At 36.7% G+C, this 24,175-nt stretch overlaps 1 protein-coding gene across 20 annotated transcripts in view; it reads left to right on the top strand.

The window, feature by feature from the left end:
- The window catches only part of CCDC18 (coiled-coil domain containing 18), a 97,869-nt gene that overhangs the window by 16,496 nt on the left and 57,198 nt on the right, over positions 1 to 24,175 (top strand). For 11 of the 20 annotated variants that reach the window (XM_057302928.2, XM_034931321.4, XM_034931288.3 and 8 more), the window contains 8 exons: positions 5,133 to 5,229; positions 8,758 to 8,879; positions 10,355 to 10,646; positions 14,057 to 14,181; positions 15,361 to 15,521; positions 18,008 to 18,231; positions 19,905 to 20,015; positions 21,011 to 21,142. In XM_057302928.2, coding sequence (XP_057158911.2) covers positions 5,133 to 5,229; positions 8,758 to 8,879; positions 10,355 to 10,646; positions 14,057 to 14,181; positions 15,361 to 15,521; positions 18,008 to 18,231; positions 19,905 to 20,015; positions 21,011 to 21,142 — 1,264 coding nt within the window. Of the gene's footprint in view, positions 1 to 5,132; positions 5,230 to 8,757; positions 8,880 to 10,354; positions 10,647 to 14,056; positions 14,182 to 15,360; positions 15,522 to 18,007; positions 18,232 to 19,904; positions 20,016 to 21,010; positions 21,143 to 24,175 lie in introns of those variants that run through there. The other 9 variants (XM_034931314.4, XM_063606849.1, XM_055115987.2 and 6 more) reach the window with 6 other exon arrangements.

Here is a 24,175-nt window from a genome sequence, read left to right as displayed (position 1 = left end):
TTACCTCACTATGCCAGAAAGCATGAATTTGAACAAATTCCAAAAGATTGATGTCGTATGTATTATCTTCTGCAACCACAGTTCAGTTAAGTTAGAATATAACTCCTTGAAATCCTGTATGTTTGGAAATGTAAAACCAGGCTTACTGGTGTTCATTGACCTACTGGTGTTCATTGACCATTGAATAAATTAGAAAACCTTTAGAACTGAGTGATATAAAAAATACACATCACTGCATATAGGCTGTACCTAAAGACACTCTTAGAGGAAAAAATTTAACCTTATATACATGTATTATATCATGACTGAAAATTAATGAACTGAAATAGACAATTGTGTGGTCAGGAAAAGGAGGACATCAGAAGAAAGAATGAACATCAAAAGAAAATAGAAGTAAGGAAATAATAAAGATAAGGATGAAATGGATGAATAGAAAACAGTGAAACAATATAAAGGATTACCAAAACCTAAATGTGGTTATTTTCACAATGAACAAGAAAATGGGCATCAGACAAGATTAATAAAGGAGAAAAGGCACAAGTGTTGGGATTGGCAAGGGACTCCCAAATTACAGATTTAGCTATAAATCGGTAAGCAATAAGAAATATATAAGAAATAAGGCCAATAACTGAATCATTTTAAAGATGATACATTTGAAAACTTAGACTAAATAAAATTCTCAGCAAAATATAATTTAACAAAACTAACTTTAAAATAAATGGAAAACCTGAATAAATATATATGTGTGTGTGTGTGTGTGTGTATACATATATATGTGTGTGTGTATATATATAGCTATTAGGGATATCAAATCAGTAATTAAAAATCTGCCCACAAATAACTAAACTAGTCAAAACAATGGTGACGAAAGGAAACATCAGGCCCACTACAGCCCATGATGACTAAAATGGAAAAGACTCTCAAAAACAAGTTATGGCAAGGATGTGGAATTGAAACTCTCCTGCATTTCTTTTCTTTTCTTTTTTTTTTTTTTTTGAGACAGAGTCTCGCTCTGTCGCCCAGGCTGGAGTGCAGTGGCGCGATCTCGGCTCACTGCAAGCTCCACCTCCCGGGTTCATGCCATTCTCTTGCCTCAGCCTCTCTAGTAGCTGGGACTACAGGCGCCCACCACCACGCCTGGCTAATTTTTTGTATTTTTAGTAGAGACGGGGTTTCTCCGTGTTAGCCAGGATGATCTCAATCTCCTGACCTCGTGATCCGCCCGCCTTGGCCTCCCAAAGTGCTGGGATTACAGGTGTGAGCCACCGCACCCGGCCCACTCTCCTGCATTTCTAATGGAAGTGTAAATTGGTAGAACCACTTTGGAAAACTGTTTGTCAGTAGCTGCTAAAGGTAAACATAAGCCTGCCTTATGATCCAGCATTCATTTCAACAAAACTTAGTCCCTGTATTAAAAGACATGTACAAGAATGTTAAAGTAATTTTATTCATTGCTAAATGTTCATCAACAGTGTAATCTATAAACTGTGGTATGTTCACATAATTATACACATCAGTAAAAAAGACCAACTACAACTATGTAACAACATGGATTATTATCACACATATAATGCTCAGCAGAAGAAGCCAGACACAGTAGAATACTGTATAATTCCATAGCAAATCAAGGATAGGCAAAATTAACATATGTTGTTAAAAGTCCAAATGGTGCTTACCTTTTTGGGGTAAAGAATATTCACTGGGAAGGTACATAGGGGTGCTGGAAGTGTTCTCTATTTGATTGGGTTAGTAGTTAAGTAAGTATACACATTATTATAAACTTCTCTCATTTAGGATTTCTGTACTTTACTCGATAAAAAATTAAAATCAAATAAGAAAAACTATAAGAAAAAATCTACAGAAGATATGTGTAGTCTTAATTTTTTTTTAAAGAAATATGGTATTGCTTTGTTACCCAGGCTGGAGTGCAATGCTGTGGTCATGGCTCACAGTAGCTCCCAACTACTGGGCTCAAGTGATCCTCCCACTTCAGGCTCGCAGATAGTTAGGACTACAGGCTTGCCCCACCACACCCGACTAATTTTTAAATTTTTTTTACACATGGGTCTCACTGTGTTGCCCAGGCTGGTCTTGAACTCCTGGGTTCAAGTGGTCCTCTTGCTTTGGCCTCCTAAAGTGCAAGTATTATAGGCATGAGCCACTGTGCCTGGCTTTAATGCATGTTTTAAAATGTATTTGGGGTTTGTTTTAATCAGGTATGGTAAGATACAGACACAGGACTGACATGGAGAAAGAAATTTTTATACTTACAGATTTCTAGAAGTAGGAGGGGCACAATATGCTGTTTTGGGATCCTTGGGGTGTTGCTTCACGAGCCAGAAACCTCTGTGGCCAGTGGCACCTTTGCCCGAGTTTTACTCTGGCCCAGTGGGCTCATTCTGCCCACTCAGCCTGGCAGGCTGCGCTTGGCTCGTGCTACCACCCTGGATCCCACACCTGCCAAAGGTGAGCTAGGTGCAGAATGGCAAGGGGTGTGTGAACGACCATAGGGTCCAGCCACTATACATAGCCAGGCATGCTGGCTGTGGTGGTGTGAGCAGCTCCAGGCGCCAGCATGGGCGCCAGCTCCCTGTGAGGCTGTGGCTGGACCAGGTATAGCATAAGCAGCTTCTGTGGCTGACACCAGGGAACGTGGTGTCACACCACGGAACTGGAAGCTTGGAGACACCAGGAACCACAGAGCCCTAAAGAGGGTGTCACAGCCCTGGCTCGGGAAGCTCATAGGTCTGGGCTCCCCTGAAGGGCTGTAGCTCTTCTCTCCTTCTCTTGTCTTTTCTTCTTGTTGCCTGCAACGTAGTGAGCAAGGGGTGTGTTTCAGCCATTTGTGTTACAGCATTTTAAGCCCCACCATTCAGTGGGTCCTGAGTTCTTGTCCTGCATCCAGGAAGAATGAGGTAAGCAAACAAGTGGAGGGTGAGCAAGAGAAGCTCTGTTGAGCGACAGAACAGCTCAGAGGAGACCCACAGTGGGTAGCTCCTCTGAATGGCTACCCCCACCTCATTTGCATTCTGGTACATGTGGACACAGTCAATGCAGCAGTACCCGATGTCAATTGCCACCTTCACAGCTTCAGTTACCTGGCCCAAGGGGGACTTGCAGGTGCCCAGCCCCAGTATGAGCATCTAGGTGCTGTTGTTGAGCATGAGGTAGCTGGCCGTGGCTGCTGCACTTTACAGACCCCCACCTGGAACTGTCTTATTTTATTTATTTTTTTTTAGAGATAGGGTCTTGCTCTGTCACCCAGGCTAGAATGCAGTGTTGCGATCATGGCTCACTGCAGCCTCAAACCCCTGCGTTCAAGGGATCCTCCTGCCTCAGCCTCTAGAGTAGCTGGGACTACAGGTGTGCACCACCATGCCCAGTTAACTTTTTGTAGAGACGATCTCACTACGTTTCCCAGGCTGGTCTCTAACATCTGGCTTCAAGCAATCCTCCTGGCTCAGCCTTCTAAACTGTTTGGAATACAGGCGTGAACCACCACACCCAGCACATAACAATTTTAGAGATGTTAAAAATGTGAAAACATGGTAAGACTATAGGAGATTATTTAAAAAAAAAAAAAAAGCGAGAACAGGCTGGACACAGTGACTCACTCCAGTAATCCAAGCACTTGGGGAGGCCAAAGTGCGAGTATTACTTGAGGCCAGGAATTCAAGACCAGCCCGGGCAAAATAGCAAGACCCCACACACACAACAAAAAGTGAAAACAATGTGTCTCTTAGAATAGATGAACTGTGATATATACTATTTGTGGGTGTAGGTTAACATGAATGTACAAAATAAAAAACACCAAAATCAGGATAGGGTTACCTCTGTTGGAAGAAGTCAGGGGAATGGGATTTGGAAGGGACACATAAGGACCTCAACTTTATTTGTAATATTTTGTTTGTCTTCTGTAGCCTTTTCAGACAAAGAGTGAAGATTCATTAAAACGTGATTGGGAGTACATGGTAATATTTATCCAGACTTTTTGATGTGGCTGAAATATGTCATTACTTTTTACAAATTGGAAGTGAGGAAGAGTAGATAAGTGTAAAGTGGATAAGTCTGGCTTGAAAAGAAGGATAATAGACGAAAGCACAATACGTGGGAAGGTTTTTGTTTGTTTAAGTGAGAAATACAGTTATCCTTTGATCTGAACAGTACCTGTGCACACTCAGGAATTGATTATATTCCTACAGATTTTCAGAGAAGTCCTTTGTTGTCCTTACTTTCCTTTATCTGAAACTTTGGAGTCAAATAGACGTACTTAACCACATAGACTCAGAAAGTTAGGAGTACTTTTACTTGAACTTGTTTATACTTGTGGCAAAATAACCAACAGAGAGAATGAAAATACAGAAGCTAGAGTGTATTTCTGAAGGGTTAAGAGTTGAGATCTAGACTATAAATAGAGTAATTCACCCTGGATAAGAGGAGGGTCACTAACCTCACTTACATTAGAAAGAATATGATGGGAATAGGTTTAAATATTAAAATATTTTTAGGTGTGAGAGTGATATTGACCAAATATTCTCAATGTATTGTGCCCCAAATTTTCATTTCATTGCAAGAAGCATAAGGAACTAAGAGATGAGGCAACAAGGTTCGGCTTAAACAGTGGTTGGTGGTGGTTGTGTTTTTTGTTGTCTAGATTTTTATATCTGGTATCAATAGAAGTTACCATTTTTTGAAATAACTATTTGAAATTTATTTGACCTTTGCAAAGGTCACAGAATTTACTGAGTATATTTAATATTCTAGACAATAGACTGATTCTGTAATACCTAACCTTTGAAAATGTATCATCCAGCCTCAGGCTATTTCCCTAATCTGTCTTTTCCAGATAGGGAAAAAAAAAATTGCCAACACATAAGAATTTATATATATTTCGACATTTATGTTTATTATTGTTTTGTGTTATATTTTATTTTTCATATTGATAGAGTGAGAAAATTTTTGTAGTATGATCTACATTCTTCATTTTATACTTTAAGCCTAATACTCCTTTTTAGTGCAGAGAAATTTGTTTCTCTCCAATTATTCCTTATAATTAAAGATTACTTTGGAACTTAACTCTTCAAATGCAGAGCATTCTTCACTTTTATTCATTATCTCTTTTTAAATTTTAGAGCTGAACGACAAAGGAATGAAGCACTATATAATGCCGAAGAGCTGAGTAAAGCTTTCCAACAATATAAAAAAAAAGTGGCTGAAAAACTGGAAAAGGTAAAAGGCAGTTGTGCAAATTCAGTGTTTTGTATTACTGTCTATATTCCAACAATAAAGGTAGGAATAATTAAAATATGTTTATGGTTGAGACAGAGAGTAATTTTTATGATCTTACAAAATCATTTAAATAAACAATTTGTAAATGTTAGTTAAGGATGATGTTCACCAACCCTTTTATTATCAGGAGAAACTTTTTTATCCAAAGAGGGAAAAGAGTAGAGAGAGGAGAAGGAACAAAATACAGAGAAGGATGGAATGTGTTAACAGAGACTGGAGCTAAAGAAGTAGAAGAAATAAATTCATTTTTATCACTTCAATGAAAATGAAGATAGATTATGTAGCTTTCAACTGGTCTCCCTCAGTCTGCTACTCTGAGAGGGGCTTGCTTCTGCCTCTCGGAAGGTTCCTTGAACTGATTTGATATAGAAATAATAGTGAGTTTATTACATTCATTTATTATATTCATTTAGTATCTTTAAGTAATATCACATGGTAATGAAATGTGTATGGAGGAACACCACAGTTGGATATTCAGATATTGAGCTCAAAAGAGAGGTCTGGTAAAGAGATACTAATATGGGAGACTTCCATCTTGAGATAGCAATGAAAGCAGACGAAGTTTATGATTCTGATCCAAGAAAGGTAGAAAGGCAGAGGAAGGAATGTTTAGGTAGAAGGGTAGAGTAAGAAGATGGGTGTTCATTTATTAAACAATCATGAAATTCCTTTTACATGCCAGGTACTGTGCTAGTCTCTGGGAGATTCGGTGATACATAACACATGATACCTATCCTAAAGAGCTCACTGTCTAGTAAGATTGACAAGTATGTAAACAAATAATTTCAGTATTTTGGAATAAGTATAATATAGAAATAAGAGGTAGGTGTGGTAGGGTGGGTGAAGGTGGCGGTGGTTAATAAACTCTGGTGGGCCCAAAGAAGGCTTCACAGAGTAGGCAATGCTTGAGCTGCTAGGCTATCTCAAAGATTGTGATATATCATTGAACAGTGTTAACCAGGGAAAATGATCAAAATCTGTGTTCTAGGAAGCTCACTCTGATGTCATGTGAAGATGCATTTGAGAGGTGAGAGACAAGTCAAGGAGACTTTAAAAGACAAGGCAAGAGATATTGAAGATGAAGGAGCTGAGTAGGTAGCTATGAGGGATGTTAAAGTTGGGGAATCAGTGGGATCTAGTGACCACTTGAATGCATTAGAAGCGGGCAGTATGAGAAAGAAGAATATAGGATATTTTTAGGTTGCTGGTTTGAGTGACTGCTGGATGATTGCATCATGAATCAAAATAGACAGTTTAGGAAAAAAAGTTAATGAGTTCTATTTTGGAAATGTCTGTAGAATATCCAGTTATAGGTTTCTAGTAGGCTTTTGTATCTATAGGTCTGGATTTAGACATACAAATCTGTACTAGGGCTGTAGTTTTGAGAATTGACAGTACTGAATTAAAGTGGTAGAAGCCTTGGACATTGACAGAGTTCATATAGAATGAGAACAAGATGAAAGATACCCTGGGAGATAAAGAACAGGTAGATTAGCTTTTGAAAGATATCGAGAAGTGATTTAAAAAAATTAGAGAATCAGGAAAGTATAATAAGAAAAGCCAAGGTGATAGAACATTTTAAAAAGAAGGTGGTGATCTTCAGTGCCAGATGTTGCAAATTGGTCAAGAAGAATGAGGACTGAACCAGGTGTGGTGGCTTATGCCTGTAATTCCAGCTACTCAGGAGGCTGAGGTAGAAGGATTGCTTGAACTCAGGAGTTAGAGGCTGCGTTAAGCCATGATAATGCCACTGCACTCAGGCCTGAGTGAAAGAGCAAGACCCTGTCTGTAAAAAATAAGAAAAAAAAAATTTAGAAAGATGAGGAACAAGACAGGGCTATTGGTTTTTATAATCAGGGAGTCATTGGATACTTTGTAGAGAGCAACTTATTAAAGTAGAAGGCACAACCTCTGAAATGGGAGAAATGGAAAGGGAGGGAGTAGAGGTAGCTAACAGACAATTCTTTACATATCGTAGATGAAGAGGAAATAAGTGTGTGTGGTGGGTTGGGAGAGGCAGCGAATGGAAGGGTAGAAAGAAGCTAAGTTAAGGTGAAGAAGCTGTGGTAAAGCACCTAAGGGTATCCTGAACATAGTAGTAGGGGGAGATTGAAGATGCTAGAATTATAAGGAATAAAAGATGGCACAAGGGTCTGAATGATATGCAAGATGATAGTCCAAGAGCAGAAGTGAGATTCTTTTTTTTAATGAAATAGGACATTTCTTTATGGGAAAAAAGTGGATAAAAACAGAAAAAAGTTTTAGGTGGAAGGAAATTGAACGATTTTGAATTAAATGTCTTTGGTCTCATAAATTAAGATGTTGCTTAAGTAATTTTCATAGCGTAAGGAGGATAGGAGGGATTTTGGAAACTTGGGGTGAGTATTTCTCATAATATATTTGCAATAAGGAAAGTCAAGAAATTTGCTAAACTTTTGAGAGAATATATAGAAAGAAAAGAGCAGTCAGGAATGATGAGTTAATAAAAGGAAGCAAGGAAAACAAGAGTGGCCAGAGTCAAGTGTAATATTATCATGACAGCTACATGATAAAATATTTTAGAGGAGAAGTTACCAACAATATTAAATACTGAGATCAAGGAGAAAGTCTGCAGTTGATTACAAAGTGGTCATTCCTTTGCAGTAAAACTGTGAGTATCACTTGGCAGTGTAAAATATTAAGGTCTCACTAGGTACTGAAATCTTTTTTTTTTTAATTTTATTATTATTATACTTTAAGTTTTAGGGTACTGAAATCTTAAGTGTGAATTAGTTAATCAGAACGCTGTTTTGAGAGCTAAAGAGGGTCCTTGTGGGAATGAAATATCTTAGAAGGGATTTTTAATAAGGTGATCAGTAAGGGGAGGTAGAAGACCTAGGAGGAGGAATATGCTTGGGGAGAAGAAGGACTTTATGGAGAAGGAGAGAAGAATGTAAGAGACAGGTTTTGTTTTTTTACACTTAGGATTATCAATTGCAAACAATGCTCAGCAAAGCCCTATAGTTAGGTGGATGTAACAGGGTAACAAAGGAATTGGGGCAGATCTACCCAATCTTCTCCTCTCAACAGTGTATCTTGGATGCTTTTTTCTGTTCTACATTTTGGGCTGTGGTTTCGTTGGTAAATTTTGTGGTTCAAATTTCAAAAGTAACTTCTCTGGAACATTTGCACTGAAATTAACCTTTAGTAACTCGGACGCAGCAGCTGTAGATGAATTTTTGACTTCAGTTGATGCAATTGCCTATCTGTTACAGGTTTTCTGGACAGGTAGTAGTGTCTTTTTCTCTGTCCTTTGCTACTGCCCAGGAACTTCACTTTGCTTCTTTTCACTACGAGGCTGGGGACTTAAATGTATGAAATTCTTAGTCTACTCTCCTGCTTATTTCTGAAATCACTACTGACATTTTTAGCTTGAAACACCTAAAACTTACAACCACATTAGTATGTCCACTTAAATTATTGTTTTAGGTTCAAGCTGAAGAAGAAATATTAGAGAGAAATCTAACTAACTGTGAAAAAGAAAATAAAAGGCTACAAGAAAGGTGTGGTCTATATAAAAGTGAACTTGAAATTCTGAAAGAGAAATTAAGGTACAGTATTCTGTTGTAGAAAAAGGATTTTTGTGTGGACATGGAAAAAACTGAAACATTTTAAAACACAATATTTTATTGTTGTAATTATAGGCTTACATTATATAGAAGGATAGGCTTCATGACTGAAACTGTTTTCTAGCTATAGAGTTAGAATTAGAAGTGAAGTAAAATGTGTTAATGCTAATAATATTTGTAAATACGGAGACATACTGATCAACATATTTGCTTTGCATATATTTAGAGAAAATTAATAGATATAATGTCCTTGATGTATAACCACATTAACTCACTAGTAAAATGTGTATAATATCCGATGTTCTAAAAAAAAGTGTTTTTCAAATCATAAAAAATTACCTAGTCCGAACTTCTCATTTTGTAAGTAAACAGAAGCCCCGAGAGTAGCCAGAATTTACTGAAGGTCTGAAAGATCGAAGTCTTCTGACTCCAATGCTCTCTTTTAGTACATCATGTTGTCCTCTCAAAACTAACACCCATCAACTTTCAGAGGTTAATATTAACCAGTCTTTATCACTTCAAACTGTTAATTTTAAAAAAAAGGGGGAGCAGGAAGCAATCAATGACTGATTTGTCTAATTTTGCCATACTTTCCTTAAGGTAGTCTGTTTAGTATTTTTGCCAAGGAGGAGGAAGTAAAGATACTTTTTACTAGAGTATTTTTTAGAATCTGTTATCGATTGCAAGATATACTTTTAAGAAAGAAAGATGCTGCCAATTACACTATGATGCAATCCTTTATCACTTAAAATTTTTATACTTCATGAAAGAATTCTTGTATTTGTAATTAGATATGATTTCTTAAGTCATTATTTTCATATTTTTCAAAAAAGTTATTCTCATATTTCAAATATAAGTGAAATACATTGGTTAAGATATTTTTAAAACTTCACATTTGGAGTCTAACCCTCTAAAATGTCTAAGTTTTTCCTCACAGTATCTCCCAGTGTGCCATTAAGAGTTGTTGATGCAGTATTTCTTAAAAGAATCCTTGTAAGAACAGAAAGTCATTGATGCTGGGCTCTTAAGCTGATTGTACAATTATGTAGAGCCAGTTTACTTTTTCTCTTGTTTTAGGAATCCAAAACTTTGTTGATAATGTGAAATGCTATGTCAGGGATTTTGAAGTTAGATTTCCTGTCTTATATAATTAAACAGGGAGCAGAAATGCTTTTAAGACAGTAGGGCTGTCCTTCCCTACCATTTACTGTGAGACACTAGGAAAGTTATATAACCTTTTTGTGCCTCAGTTACCTCATCTGTAAATAAGAAGTAATAATAGTGCCAACCATATAAAGTTGTGAGTGCCTGGCATGCAGAAAGTAGGTATTTAGTAAATGTGAGCAGGTATTATTTTAGAATTAAGCTTCAAAAAATTTTAAAAGTGAGATTAAATAAATATGATTAAAATGAATACATATATATTTATTTTCATTTTTATTCTCTTTTCTTCATAGGCAGTTAAAAGAAGAAAATAACAACGGAAAAGAAAAATTAAGGATCATGGCAGTGAAAAATTCAGAAGTCATGGCACAACTAACTGAATCTAGACAAAGTATTTTGAAGCTAGAGAGTGAGTTAGAGAACAAAGACGAAATACTTAGAGACAAATTTTCTTTAATGAATGAAAACCGAGAATTAAAGGTCCGTGTTGCAGCACAGAATGAGCGACTAGATTTATGTCAACAAGAAATTGAAAGTTCAAGGGTAGAACTAAGAAGTTTGGAAAAGATTATATCCCAGTTGCCAGTAAGTATGTGTGATTACGTAATGGAAAAGAAGAATTTTACTAAAGTGTTTTAGAAAAGACTATCATTTTGTGGTTGCTTTATTAGCTTCTAATTTCTTTTTCTCTATACTTTTAGTCATGAATTTCTCTTCTGTCTAATCTCTATTTTTTTTCCTGCACTTACCATTCTACACTTTTTCCCAGTTTCTCAGATGCCATATATAAGCATGGCACAGAATTTTTTTTAAACAGCTTTGTTGAAGTATCATTTATATACCATAAAATTTGCCTGTTTTAAGTGTACTAATCTATGATTTTTAGTAAATTTATAAGTTTTGTAACAATCACCATGATCCAGCTTTGAAACATGTCTATCATCCCCAAAAGGTATTTTGGACCCATTTATAATTAGTCCCTGTACTCACTTCTACCCCTAGGAAGACACTAATAGTTTTTGCATCTGTAGATTTGTCTTTTCTGGACATTTCACATAAATGAACTCGTATAATATGTGCTCTTTTGCACCTGGTCTTTTGCATTCTTAATGTTTTTGAGAGTCATTCATGTTGTGATATCAGTATTTCATTTCTTTTTATTGCTAAATAGTATTTCATTATATAGATATGTTATATTTTGTTTATCCATTCACTGGCTGATGGACATTTGGATTGTTTCCACTTTGGGATATTATGAATAATGCTGCTATGAACGTTTGCATACAAGTCTTTGGACATGTTTTCATTTCTCTTGGGTAGATACCTAGGAGTAGAATTCTTGGGTCATATGGTGAATTTATTCCAAACTGTTTTCCAAGATGTCTACACTATTTTACATTCTCACCAGCAATGTATGAGGGTTCCTGTTTCTCTACTTCCTTGCCAACACTTGTTCTTGTCTGTCTCTTTTATTATAACCATCTTAGTGGGTGTGAAGTGGTATCACATTGTGGTTTTTCTTTTTTTTTTTTTTTTGTTTTTTTTTTTGACGGAGTCTCTCACTCTGTTGCCCAGGCTGGAGTGCAGCGGCATGATCTCAGCTCACTGCAACCTCCAGCTCCCAGGTTCAAGCAATTCTCCTGCCTCAGCCTCCCGAGTAGCTGGGACTACAGGCACAAGGGACGGGGTTTCACCACATTGGTCAAACTGCTCTCGAACTCCCGACCTCATGATCAACCCGCCTTGGCCTCCCAAAGTGCTGGGATTACAGGCGTGAGCCACCATGCCCGGCCCTAATTTACATTTTTTTTAATGGCTCATGATGAGCAACTTTTCATGTACTTATTAGAATGGCATAGAACTTAAAATTTTTTTTCTTTTTTTGAGATGGAGTCTCGCTTTGTCGCCAGGCTGGAGTGCAGTGGTGCGATCTCGGCTCATCGCAACCTCTGCCTCCCGGATTCAAGCGATTTTCCTGCCTTATCCTCCGAAGCAGCTCAAACTATAGCACGCACCACCATGCCCATCTAATTTTTGTATTTTTAGTAGGGACGGGGTTACACCATGTTGGCCAGGATGGTCTTGATCTTTTGACTTCGTGATCCCCCTGCCTTGGCCTCCCAAACTGCTGGGATTATGGGCGTGAGCCACCATGCCCGGCCTTTTTTTTTTTGAAACGAAGTTTCACTCTTGTTGCCCAGGCTGGAGTGCAATGGCGAGATCTTGGCGCACTGCAACCTCAGCCTCCTGGGTTCAAGCGATTCTCCTGCCTCAGCCTCCCGAGTAGCTGGGATTACAGGCATGTGCCACCATGCCCAGCTAATTTTGTATTTTTAGTAGAGACAGGATTTCTCCATGTTGGTCAGGCTGGTCTCGAACTCCCAACCTCAGGTGATCTGCCTGCCTTAGCCTCTCGAAGTGCTGGGATTACAGGCATGAGCCACCACGCCTGGCCTAAAATGTTTTTATAATAATGGTCTACCACCTTTTCTCTTTGAGTAATATTTGTGACCATATATATAAATGAGATTAAGAAGAAGGTAAGTAAACCTATTCAGGAATTTGTAATCAATAGGTGTAAAATGAAGGAAAGATCAGGGGAAACTATAGGTAAATATATTATGGTTGGTTTCAGATATGAATGTATGGTAGACTAGATGGTAGACTTACCAATGTTAAACTGTTATGAACTGTGGAATTATGAACCAAAAAAATCTCAGAAATCATCTGATTCAATACTATTTTATTGGTGAAGAAACCTAGACCCAAGAAAGTAAATAACTTGCCCAACTGGTAAGTAGTAGAATTTAAACTAGAACATAAGATCTTAGCTCCTCTGATATCTGCTTTCCCAGGATGCTGTTTATTTGCTTGGATTTTTAATATACTGTTTGCTTTTGAAATTAGAAAGTAATCATATACAGATAACAATTTTAATTTGGCATTCTCATTTGTGTATCAAGAATTATTTCATATATGGTCAGGCACAGTGGCTCCTGCTTGTAATCCCAGCATTTTGGCAGGCCAAGGTGAGAGGAACTCTTGAAGCAAGAGTTCAAGAGCAGCCTGGGTAATACAGTGAGACCCTGTCTCTACAAAAATGCAAAAATTAGCTGGGCATGGTGGCGCATGCCTGTGGTCCTAGCTACTCGAGAAGCTGAGGTAGGAGGATTGCTTGAGTCCAAGAGTTCGAGGCTGCAGTGAGCTCTATGATCATAAGCTCCAGTCTGGGTGACAGAGACCCTGTCTCTAAAAAAAGAATCATTTGAGATATGATTCCGAATGTGGTAATGTATGCTTGATCGTTTGTTTCTTGTAGTGCTAAGAATGACACGATTAGAAAATGTGATTTTTTTCTACTTCTAGGAGGTGTGATTTGGTTATAGTTTGAAGGTAGAAGTCATTAAATGCTTACCTTGATCCTTTTTATAACTGTCTTTTAAAATTCTGTATTATCCAAACATACAGAAAGGTGCATATGCTAGTGTAGCACCGTATTTGTAAAATTTGGGACACATATTGTCTTATCAACTCTACGTTTTTTTAGAATAAAATTTTACAGGTAAATCTTCTTTGTGTACCTTGTCAGATCCCAATTATCTTCCTCTCTCCTCAGAAATGGCAATTATTCTGAAATTCATGTGTATCCTTCTCGTCCATGTTTTAAATATTGTCACATATCGATGCATCTAGAAATATATATATGTTGCTTAGTGTTTTTATGAAAATACTGTTTGCCACTATAATTTGTTTTTCACTCAATATTGTTATGAGATGTATCCATACTGATTTATGTGACTCAGGTTTATTTCTTTTAACTATTGTAGTTTTCCAATTATCTTAATATTTCTTAATGTATTTATATATTCTCCTATTGATGGACATTAAGTTGTTTCCATTAAATTCATACAGTTTTTAAAATTTGAAGTTCTGAATAAAAAAGCAAATGCATCTCATTTACATAAGTTTACATATGTTTGTTTTTAAACTTGCAGTTAAAAAGAGAATTATTTGGCTTTAAATCATATCTTTCTAAATACCAGATGAGTAGCTTCTCAAACAAGGAAGACCGTTGCATTGGCTGCTGTGAGGCAAATAAATTGGTGATTTCGGAATTGAGGTACAATTTTCAGATTCTGCAGTTATAGCAAATAGAATGTTTTTTATTGGTAATTAAGACCCTTAATTGGCCGGGCATGGTGGCTCATGCCTGTAATCCCAACACTTTGGGAGGCTGAGGCAGGTGGATCACGAGGTCAGGAGTTCGAGACCAGCCTGACCAACATGGTGAAACCTCATCTCTACTAAAAATACAAAAATTAGCCAGGCATGGTGGTGGCACGCGCCTGTAATCCCCACTACTTGGGAGGCTGAGGCAGGAGAATCACTTGAACCCGGGAGGCGGTGGTTGCAGTGAGCCGAGATAGTGCCACTGCACTCCAGCCTGAGCAACAGAGTGAGACTCCCATTAAAAAAAAAAAAAAAGACCCTTAATTGAGGAATTTAAAAAATATACAGAAAAGCTCAGAGAATATTTTAACAGGTATCTGTGATTCCACAACTAAGAATTGAATCTTCTTAACCAGGATTGATTCTCCTTAAAATTTGTGGTATTTGTTTTAAATCTGTTTCTCCAAATAAAAAATAAAACATTACAGGATGAATAATGCCCTTTGATCCTTATGACTAGTCCCATTTTTCCCCTAAGTATCCACCATCATGAATTGGATATATATTTCTCTATTCATTTCTGTATGTTTACACACATGTACACAAATATAAATGTACTGTATACTGTGTGCAATTTTGCTTTTTCACTCAGCAGTATTTAAAAAATTCATTCATATTGAGATAGAGTAGATTAACAAATGGATTTGTGTAATTACTTTTAATAGCTGTATAGGATTCTGTCCTATAACAGTGTCATAATTTATTTGTTCCTTTATAGGTATCTTGTTTCTGTTTTCTGTTACAAACAGTGCTGCAAAGGACATCCTTATACATGTTTTCTTATACATATATGTGAGAGTTTCTGTAGTATATATTCCTAACAGTGAAATTGCTGGGTCATACAGTGTGTACATTTTCAATTTTACTAAATACCATCAAGTTTGTAAAGTGGCTGAACCAATTTATAATTCTACAGTGGTATATGGGAGTTTTCATATCCTGCCTAAAGAGTTGACTAATATTAGAATTCTAATTTTTTAAATCAACTTGAAAGGTGAAAAATAGTACAGTATGAGATTTTTTTATAGAATCTTTCTAATAATTTTTCCCTTCTTTTCTTTTGTGCCAGAATTAAGCTTGCAATAAAAGAGGCAGAAATTCAAAAGCTTCATGCAAACCTGACTGCAAATCAGTTATCTCAGAGTCTTATTACTTGTAATGACAGCCAAGAAAGTAGCAAATTAAGTAGTTTAGAAACAGAACCTGTAAAGCTAGGTGGTCATCAAGTAGGTAAGTATATTGAGTTATTTTAATAAATTATATTCAGAGTTTTGGATGATAGTTTTTTTTAAAAAAACTTTTATTTAAATTTTTTTTTAAATTTAAGTTCAGGGATACATGTGCAGATTTGTTACATAGGTAAGCTTGTGTCATGGAGGTTTGTTTTACAGATTATTTCATCACCCAGGTATTAAGCCTAGTACCCCTTAATTATTTTTCCTGATCTACTCCCTCCTTCCACCCTCCACCCTCTGATAGACCCCAGTATGTGTTGTTCCCCTCTATGTTTCCATGTGTTCTCAGATGATAGTTTTTAAAGAACAAATTTATCAACTGTTTGGTTTCTATTATCAAACATACTTGATAATCTGTTACTAGTTGTGGTCTGATAAGACAGCAAAAGTTATTTCAGAATTATTAGACTTTGTATCATTCGTTAATGAAGTAAAATTGATATCCAATAAAACAGTGGTCCCCAACCTTTTTGGCACCAGGGACTGGTTTTGTGGAAGACATTTTTTCCATGGACCAGGGACGGGGTCAGGGTTGGTTTCAGGATGATTCAAACGCATGACATTTATTGTGCAATTTATTTATATTATTATCACATTGATGTTGAAATAATTATACAACTCATCGTAATGTAGAATCAGTGGTAGCCCTGACCTTGTTTTCCTGCAACTAGAAGGTTCCATCTGGGGGTCATGGGAGACAGTGACAGATCATCAGGCATTAGATTCTCATAAGGAGTGAGCAGTCTAGATCCTGCGCATGTGCAGTTCATAATAGGGTTTGTGTTCCTATGGGAATCTAATGCTGCCGCTAATCTGACAGGAGGTAGAGCTCCAGCAATAATGCGAGCGATTGGGAGTGGGTGTAACTACAGATGAAGCTTTGCTCATTCGCCTGCCACTCACCTCCTACTATGTGGCCCGGTTCCTAATGGGCCATGGACTGGTACCAGTCCGTGGCCCAGGGGTTGGGGACCCCTGCAGTTAAGATGCACCCATTTTAATATACAGTTTGATACGTTTTGTCAGGTGTTTGTGTTTTAATGTTTAACTCTTGTTACCATCACCACAGTCAAGACATAAGACATCTCCACCAGGATCCTTTGTACTTTTTCCCAGTTAACTTTTAGGCTTAATTTTCTCTCTTTTTTTTTTTTTTTCCAAAAAAACCACAAAACTTTTCTTAAAGTTTAGATTATTGATTTTAGACCTCTTTTCTTTTCTCATCTAAGTATTTAAGGATAGAAACTTCCCTTTAAGCGGTGCTTTGGGTGTATTCCACTATTTTTTTAATGTGTTGTATTTTCATTTTCATTCAGTTCAAAATAGTTATCTCTTGTGATTTCCTCTTTGACTCATAGGCTGTGTGTGTTTTATTTCCAAATATTTGGAGGTTTTTCCAGATATTTTTGTGTCATTCATGATGATCAGAGAACATACTGTATAGGACTTCATTTTTAAGAGTGTTTTGAGATTTGGTTTATTGTCCAGCATATGATCTATCTTGGTGAATGTTCCAAGTTGAGAATACTAGTAATTAGAGGTGGTAATAAATATAATATGTTATAGATTCTTTTACATCAAGAACAGAGCCAATAAAAGGTAAATAGCCTAGAAAGTGAAATATTATAGATGTAGAGAATTTATGAGAAATGGCTACTGATGCAAATCTTGAAGGCAAAGTGTATCTTTTCTTGTTTCCACATCTGTGTGTTCTCATGTAATCATCTACATTATGCTTTTTAAAAGCACTTCTGAAGGCTTACTTACCTTGGAGTGGGAGATGTGTATGTTTATAGCGGAGAAGGGGCATGGTCAAGTAACTACCTCTGATAACCCTCAGTAATTTTTTTGAGACAGGATCTTGCCATGTTGCCCAGGATGGTCTTGAATTGGGCTCAAGTGATCCTCACACCTCAGCCTGTTGAATAGCTCAGATAACAGGTGCCACTGTGCCTGGCTACCCTCAGTAATTTTTTTTAAAGCATCACTGAATTCTCATTAGCTAGTTTGGAGAGAAAGACGATGGGGTCGGGAAGGATTCACTCTTTGGAGCTTTTGAACCTGCTTCTGTGTGCAGTACATAAAAATGTTCTTAATGATCTCAAACTGTCCAAATAAATTTTATGATTACCTTCAGTTTAAGGAAACAGGGCAACTTAAAAAAATTTTTTACAATGATTTTTATTTAAAAATGGAATTTAAAAGGTGGAGAAGGATTCTTACATTTCTGGTACAAAGGAATAGTCTTAGCTACCTAGAAAAATGAGTGATTCAGAACTTTTCTCCTCTTTGTTACGTATTTAATTTAGAGAGCACATTACTTATTCCTTGATTTCCTTAATGAATGTCTCATTCTCTGTCCCTTTTAGTACTCTTTAGATCAGAAACTAAACTTTGTTTATGACTAAATCTTTCAACTATTTAAGTAGGTTTTTATTCTTGAAGTCCTATTCAGAACAATTTTCCTTTTATGTTTATTAGCAGAAAGCGTAAAAGATCAAAATCAACATACTATAAACAAGCAATATGAAAAAGAGAGGCAAAGACTTGTTACTGGAATAGAAGAACTACGTACTAAGCTGATACAAATAGAAGCTGAAAATTCTGATTTGAGGGTTAACATGGCTCACAGAACTAGTCAGTTTCAGCTGATTCAAGAGGAGCTGCTAGAGAAAGCTTCAAACTCCAGCAAACTGGAAAGTGAAGTAAGCTTGGAATTAGCTTGGTATATATGTTAATTTTTGAACTAGAACAAAAGGTATTATTTTAGGGTTTTATAAAAATTATATGTTTACATCCAGATTTAAAGTTTTTAAAAAATGGTACCACATAAGTTATAAATTGTTTTAAAATTATATTTGGAAACCTTTGTATTTTAACTTATTAAAAGTTAAAGTTATTAAAAGTAGGAAAAACTCTGTAGTGGGTAAAAGGTCTCAAATTTGGTGGAAATAATATTGCATTGCAGCCTATTATTTCTTCCATAGTATAAGTTAATATGGTTAATATACATTTATAAATAAAGACTTTGGATTATGCCGTTGGAAGAAAAGGAGTGATAATAAAGGATTTCAAATTTTAGCAAACCCCAAACCACCTAGGAAGCCTGTTTAATATGCATATTTCTGGGTCCTGTTCCAGCAATTTCTGATTCAGTATATATGGGCACAAGAGTCTGCTTTTTTCTTTTCTTTTTCTTTTTTTTTTTTTTTTCTTAGAGAAAGGGTCTTGCTCTGTTGCCCAGTCTGGAGTGTGGTGGTGTGATCATAGCTCACTGTAGCTTTGAACTTCTAGGCTCAAGCCATTCTCCTGCCTCAGTCTTCCAAGTATTTGAGACTGCAGGCATGTGTCACTATGTCCAGCTAATTTTTTTTATTTTTTATTTGTAGAGACAGTCGCTGTGTTGCCCAGGCTTGTCTCGAACTCCTGGTTTCAGGTGATCCCCACCTCAGTATCCCAAAATGCTGGGATTACTGGTGTGAGCCACCACACCTAGCCGGAATCTGTATTTTTATTTTTTGTGTATTTCTGCTGTTTAAAGAGTCTGTATTTTTAAACAACTGCATGTAAACCTGAAACAACTACGCAAGGAATTACATTCTGAAAAGGTGATAATGAGTGTTTTGTGAATATCTTGTCTTCATTTTCACTGAGGACAGGATAAGGGTGCCTCATTAGGTAATTGTGGACCAGGACCACATGTGTATATCTTATACTCAATCTTCAAACCAGAGGCTGCAGTCATCTATAGGTACACTTTTTAAATACCTGCTTTCTCAGCTTAAAGTCTATAGCCAAGGCTGAGGAAAAAGAACTATAAGATAGGAACTTATGTTAATAATGAAGATGGAGATTTAGACAGTTTATAACTATAGCTACCAGTTTACTTAGGAAATTGCCAAATACTGGGATTAATAAGTTTTTTAAATTACAAAAATAGCACAGTCTTGTTAATATAAAAGGGGAAAAAGAAGAAAATGAACCATTGATAATTCTACCACCAGAAATAACTGCTGATAACATTTTATTGTACTTATTTCAGTCTTTAACAGCTACTTAAAAATAGATTAGGGTATTGTCCTTTTTGGATATAGGGGTCTGAATTAAATGAATTATGTTTTACATAGATAGAAGAAGTGATCCTTTGTTTTCAGTATTTGTTTTTCTTCTTAATTGTCACTTATTTTGTAAAATACTTATAATTATGTGGGTTAAAAAGTTATTCACTTTGCATCCTAAATGTTTATAACTGTAAGTTTGCCCAATTTACCTAGACACAATGTATTTGAACTTTGAAAGAGGAGCAGGTGTTTGATCTTAGAATGCAAAATCATTACCTTTAAAAAATAATTTTACATTTATTTCAATGTGTTTTCAGATGACAAAGAAATGTTCTCAACTTTTAACTCTTGAGAAACAGCTGGAAGAAAAGATAGTTGCTTATTCCTCTATTGCTGCAAAAAATGCAGAACTAGAACAGGAGCTTATGGTAAAACTTATCTTTGTTGCTACAAATTTACTGTGATTTTTAGGCACTTAATTTGTGACAGCACATTTGTTTTAGCATCATTATTATAAAATATATAGGAAAGTATAAATTCTACTAAACTCTTCTGATCATTTCTTGTTTATATTTTTAAGTTAATAGGCTTATATGGCAAGTTATCCAAGTTTTCTCTTTTTTTTTTTTTTTTTTTTTTGAGACGGAGTCTCACTCTGTCGCCCAGGCTGGAGTGCAGTGGTGTGATCTCGGCTCACTGCAAGCTCTGCCTCCTGGGTTCACGCCATTCTCCTGCCTCAGCCTCCCGAGTAGCTGGGACTACAGGCGCCTGCCACCACGCCTGGCTAATTTTTTTTGTATTTTCAGTAGAGACGGGTTTCACCGTGTTAGCCAGGATGGTCTCATCTCCTGACCTCGTGATCCACCCGCCTCAGCCTTCCAAAGTGTTGGGATTACAGGCGTGAGCCACCGCACCCGGCCGTTTTCTCATTTTTATCCTAATAGGATTGAAGATAATGGTAGTTCTTTGATGTGCTTCTTGATATTTAGAATAGTTTAATCTTCTCATCTTGATAAAGTATTTTTAGCCATTTTGTTAAAGTTTGAAGTATAAACTACTGTGGTTCTTTAAAGAATGGAGTATGACATATTTAATGGTTGACTAATGTACTTTTATGTAAAACTGCTTTTCAATTATACTTTTTTTTTGAGACAAAGTCTCACTCTGTGGTTCAGGCTGCAGTGCAGTGGCACAATCATGGCTCACTACAGCCGTGTCCTCCCAGGCTTCCCCCTGAGCGTCCCCAGAAGCTATGACCACAGGCGCATGCCACCACATCTACTTAGCTAATTTTTTGTATTTTTCATAGAGACGGGGTCTTGCCGTGTTTCCCAGGCTGGTCTTGAACTCCTGGATTCAAGCGATCTGCCTGCCTTGGCCTCCCAAATCAATTATACTCCTTTAAAGTGTTTTGTGTTTCTAGGAAAAGAATGAAAAGATAAGGAGTCTAGAAACCAATATTAATACAGAGCATGAGAAAATTTGTTTAGCCTTTGAAAAAGCAAAGAAAATTCACTTGGAACAGCATAAAGAAATGGAAAAGCAGATTGAAAGAGTAAGTAATACATATTTAGAATATGAGTGCTGAAAAGAAACTTAAACATTACTAGCCCCAGCATTTTTTATTTTGTAGACGAGGACACAAAGATACACAAAAGTTAGTGGCAAGAGCTGTAATTAGAATCCCAATCTTTCTGAATAATTTTTCAGTGCTTTAACAGAATATAGTATGCCTTCTGTTTCAGCTGTAATCATTATTTTTGACATTATTAAAGTAAGAGTAATTCTGTAGACTCCATTTCCCTAAAAATATCAGTTGCTTGAAGATTGATTGAGAGGAAAAAGCAGAATAAGAGAAGCACTCTTGACCTTAGGTTAAAAGTAGAAAAGAAAATTTGAGACCAAAAATGCAAGACACAGTAAAAAAAAAATAGATACAGTAGTCCCTGCTTATCCATGGGAGAGACATTCCAAGACCTTCAGTGAATGCCTGAAACCACAGATAGTACTGAACCTTATATATTTTTTCCTATACATACATACCTATTATAAAGCTTAATTTATAAATTAGACACAGTAAGAGATTAGCAACAATTCTAATAAAATCGACCAGTTATAACAAAATACTGTCATAAAAGTTATGTGAAAACTTGTTCTCATAAAAGTGTGTTCTCTCTCTTATGCCCTAGTGCCTCCTTTGCACTTTTTTTTTTGAGACAGAGTCTCGCTCTGTCGGCCAGGCTGGAGTGCAATGATGTGATCTCAGCTCACTGCAGTCTCCGCCTTCTGGGTTCAAGTGATTCTCCTGCCTCAGCCTCCTGAGTAGCTGGGATTACAGGTGCACGCCACCAAGCCTGGCTAATTTTTGTATTTTTAGTAGAGATGGGGTTTCACCATGTTGGTCAGGCTGATGTCAAACTCCTGACCTCGTGATCCGCCTGGCTCAGCCTCCCAGTGTGCCTGGCTCACGCAGAGGTGTGAGCCACTGCGCCCAGCCTCCTTTGCACTTTTATGAATGTAGGTTCTGTGAGTCATCTTTGAGAACAGCCTAGTTTCGCTGCAATTGAAGTCTTGCTTTGGATGGTATCTTTTCTCCTTAGCTTCTTCATCTCTGCTGGAAATGTGACAGCAGCTGCTTCATCAGCAGACACAGCTTCTCCAATAATTTTAATATTTTTCAGTCTAAACCTATTATTGAATCTGTGTAATCATCCCTTATTTACAGTAAATGACTTGGTGTCACTTGTTTCAGGGGATCCTTGCTGAAGTCTTAATATATACTCAATATTTTCTGGTGCAACACATTGCAGTCAGTTGGAACATGTTTTCTGTTAATGCCTTCCACCTACAAATGTAATGCCTTTTCTATTTTAACTAAGCACTTATGCATTGTGGTTGTAACTTTTGTAGTTTGAGGTACAACTGCCATACTTGCATGAATTTATTTTTCTTCACAATTTCATGGATAGATTTATTCTTTATTGTAGATCTTAGCAACCTCAGCATGCAGTTTTTTTTCTTTCCTCATTAAGTCAAGAACCTTCACCTTTTCACTTAAAGGAAGCATGCTATGTCTTCTCTTTGACATATCCAAATTGGATCTGCATCCAGATAGCATCACTACTCTTTTGCTTTGGGGCCATTATTAAGTAAAATAAGAGTTCCTTGAACACAAGCACTATGATACCATGGCAGTTGATCTGATAACCAAGATGGCTACTAAGTGACTAACGAGCAGGTAGCTTATACAGCATGGAAAATGGATCATTCTTGTCCAGAGCTGGACATAGTGGGACGTCATGAGATTTCATCACACTGCTCAGAACTGCAATTCAAAACGTATGAATTGTTTATTCGTGGAATTTTCCATTTAGTATTTTCAGACCAGGGTTGACTGCAGGTAACTGAACTGTGGAAAGTGAAACCACGAATACCACAGGGCTGCTGTAATTTAGATGAGCTTAACAGAAGAATGGAGCAGACAAGAGGAAAAAGACAGTGAACTTGAATGTAGATTAATAGATATTATTCAGTCTGAGCAACAGAGAAAAAAATTTTTTTTCCAAGAAAAGAAAGATTTATAAAAATATTGAACAAAGCCTCAGGGATATATGGGGAAGGACCTATCGGAAGATCTGATATTCTTGTCTTCAGAGTCAAAGGAGAGAATGAGATTAGTGCAGGAAAATATTTGAAGGAATAATGTCTGAAAACTTCACAAATTTGATGAAGGAAATAAATTTACAAATTTAAAAAAATCAAAGAGAACTACTTCTAGACACATCAAAATCCTTGCCAAAAACTAAAACAAAAAACTTTGAAAGCACCCAGAGATAAATGACACTGCATATAAGGGAACAAATGTTAAAATTACTGCAGATTTCTCATCAAAAACTATGGACATAAGAAGATGGAACAACATTTTTTAAATGCTGAAAGAGAAAAAAACGGTCAATCTATTTTATATCCAACAAAAATACTCTCTAGGAATGAAGGTAAAATAAAGACATTCTTAGATGAAGGACCGCATAGAGAATTTGTCACCAGCAGACTTGTTCTAAAAGAGATGCTAAAGAAAGTTCCTCATGGAAAAAAAATACCTGAGAGAAACTTGGGACCTCAGGAATAAAGGAAGAACAACAAAAACAGTAAATATTTGGTAAATATAGGATTTTTATAATATCTATGGCAGTTGAAAGAAGAAATTATAACATTTACTGATGAGGTATATTGATATACATGTGACAACTACAGTGTAAAGGGGGAGGGGTAAAGGGGTCTATATTCTTAGTTTCTACATTTTGCCTTTTTTTCTTCAGCCGTTAAGTTCAGGGGTACACGTACAGGAGGTGCAGATTTGTTACATAGGTAAATGTGTGCCATGGTGGTTTGCTGCACAGATCATCCCATCACTTAGGTATTGAGCCCAGCATCCATTAGCTATTCTTCCTGATGCCCCCTCTCTCCCATCCCACTCCCCTATAGGCCTCAGTATGTGTTATTCCTCCCCATGTCTTCGTGTGTTCTCATCATTCAGCTCCCACTTATAAGTGAGTACGTGCAGTATTTGGTTTTCTGTTCCTGTGTT

Source organism: Pan paniscus, chromosome 1, assembly GCF_029289425.2.
Source record: "Pan paniscus chromosome 1, NHGRI_mPanPan1-v2.0_pri, whole genome shotgun sequence".
Taxonomy (NCBI): Eukaryota; Metazoa; Chordata; class Mammalia; order Primates; family Hominidae; genus Pan; species Pan paniscus.
This window is presented reverse-complemented; position numbering and strand designations above follow the sequence as displayed.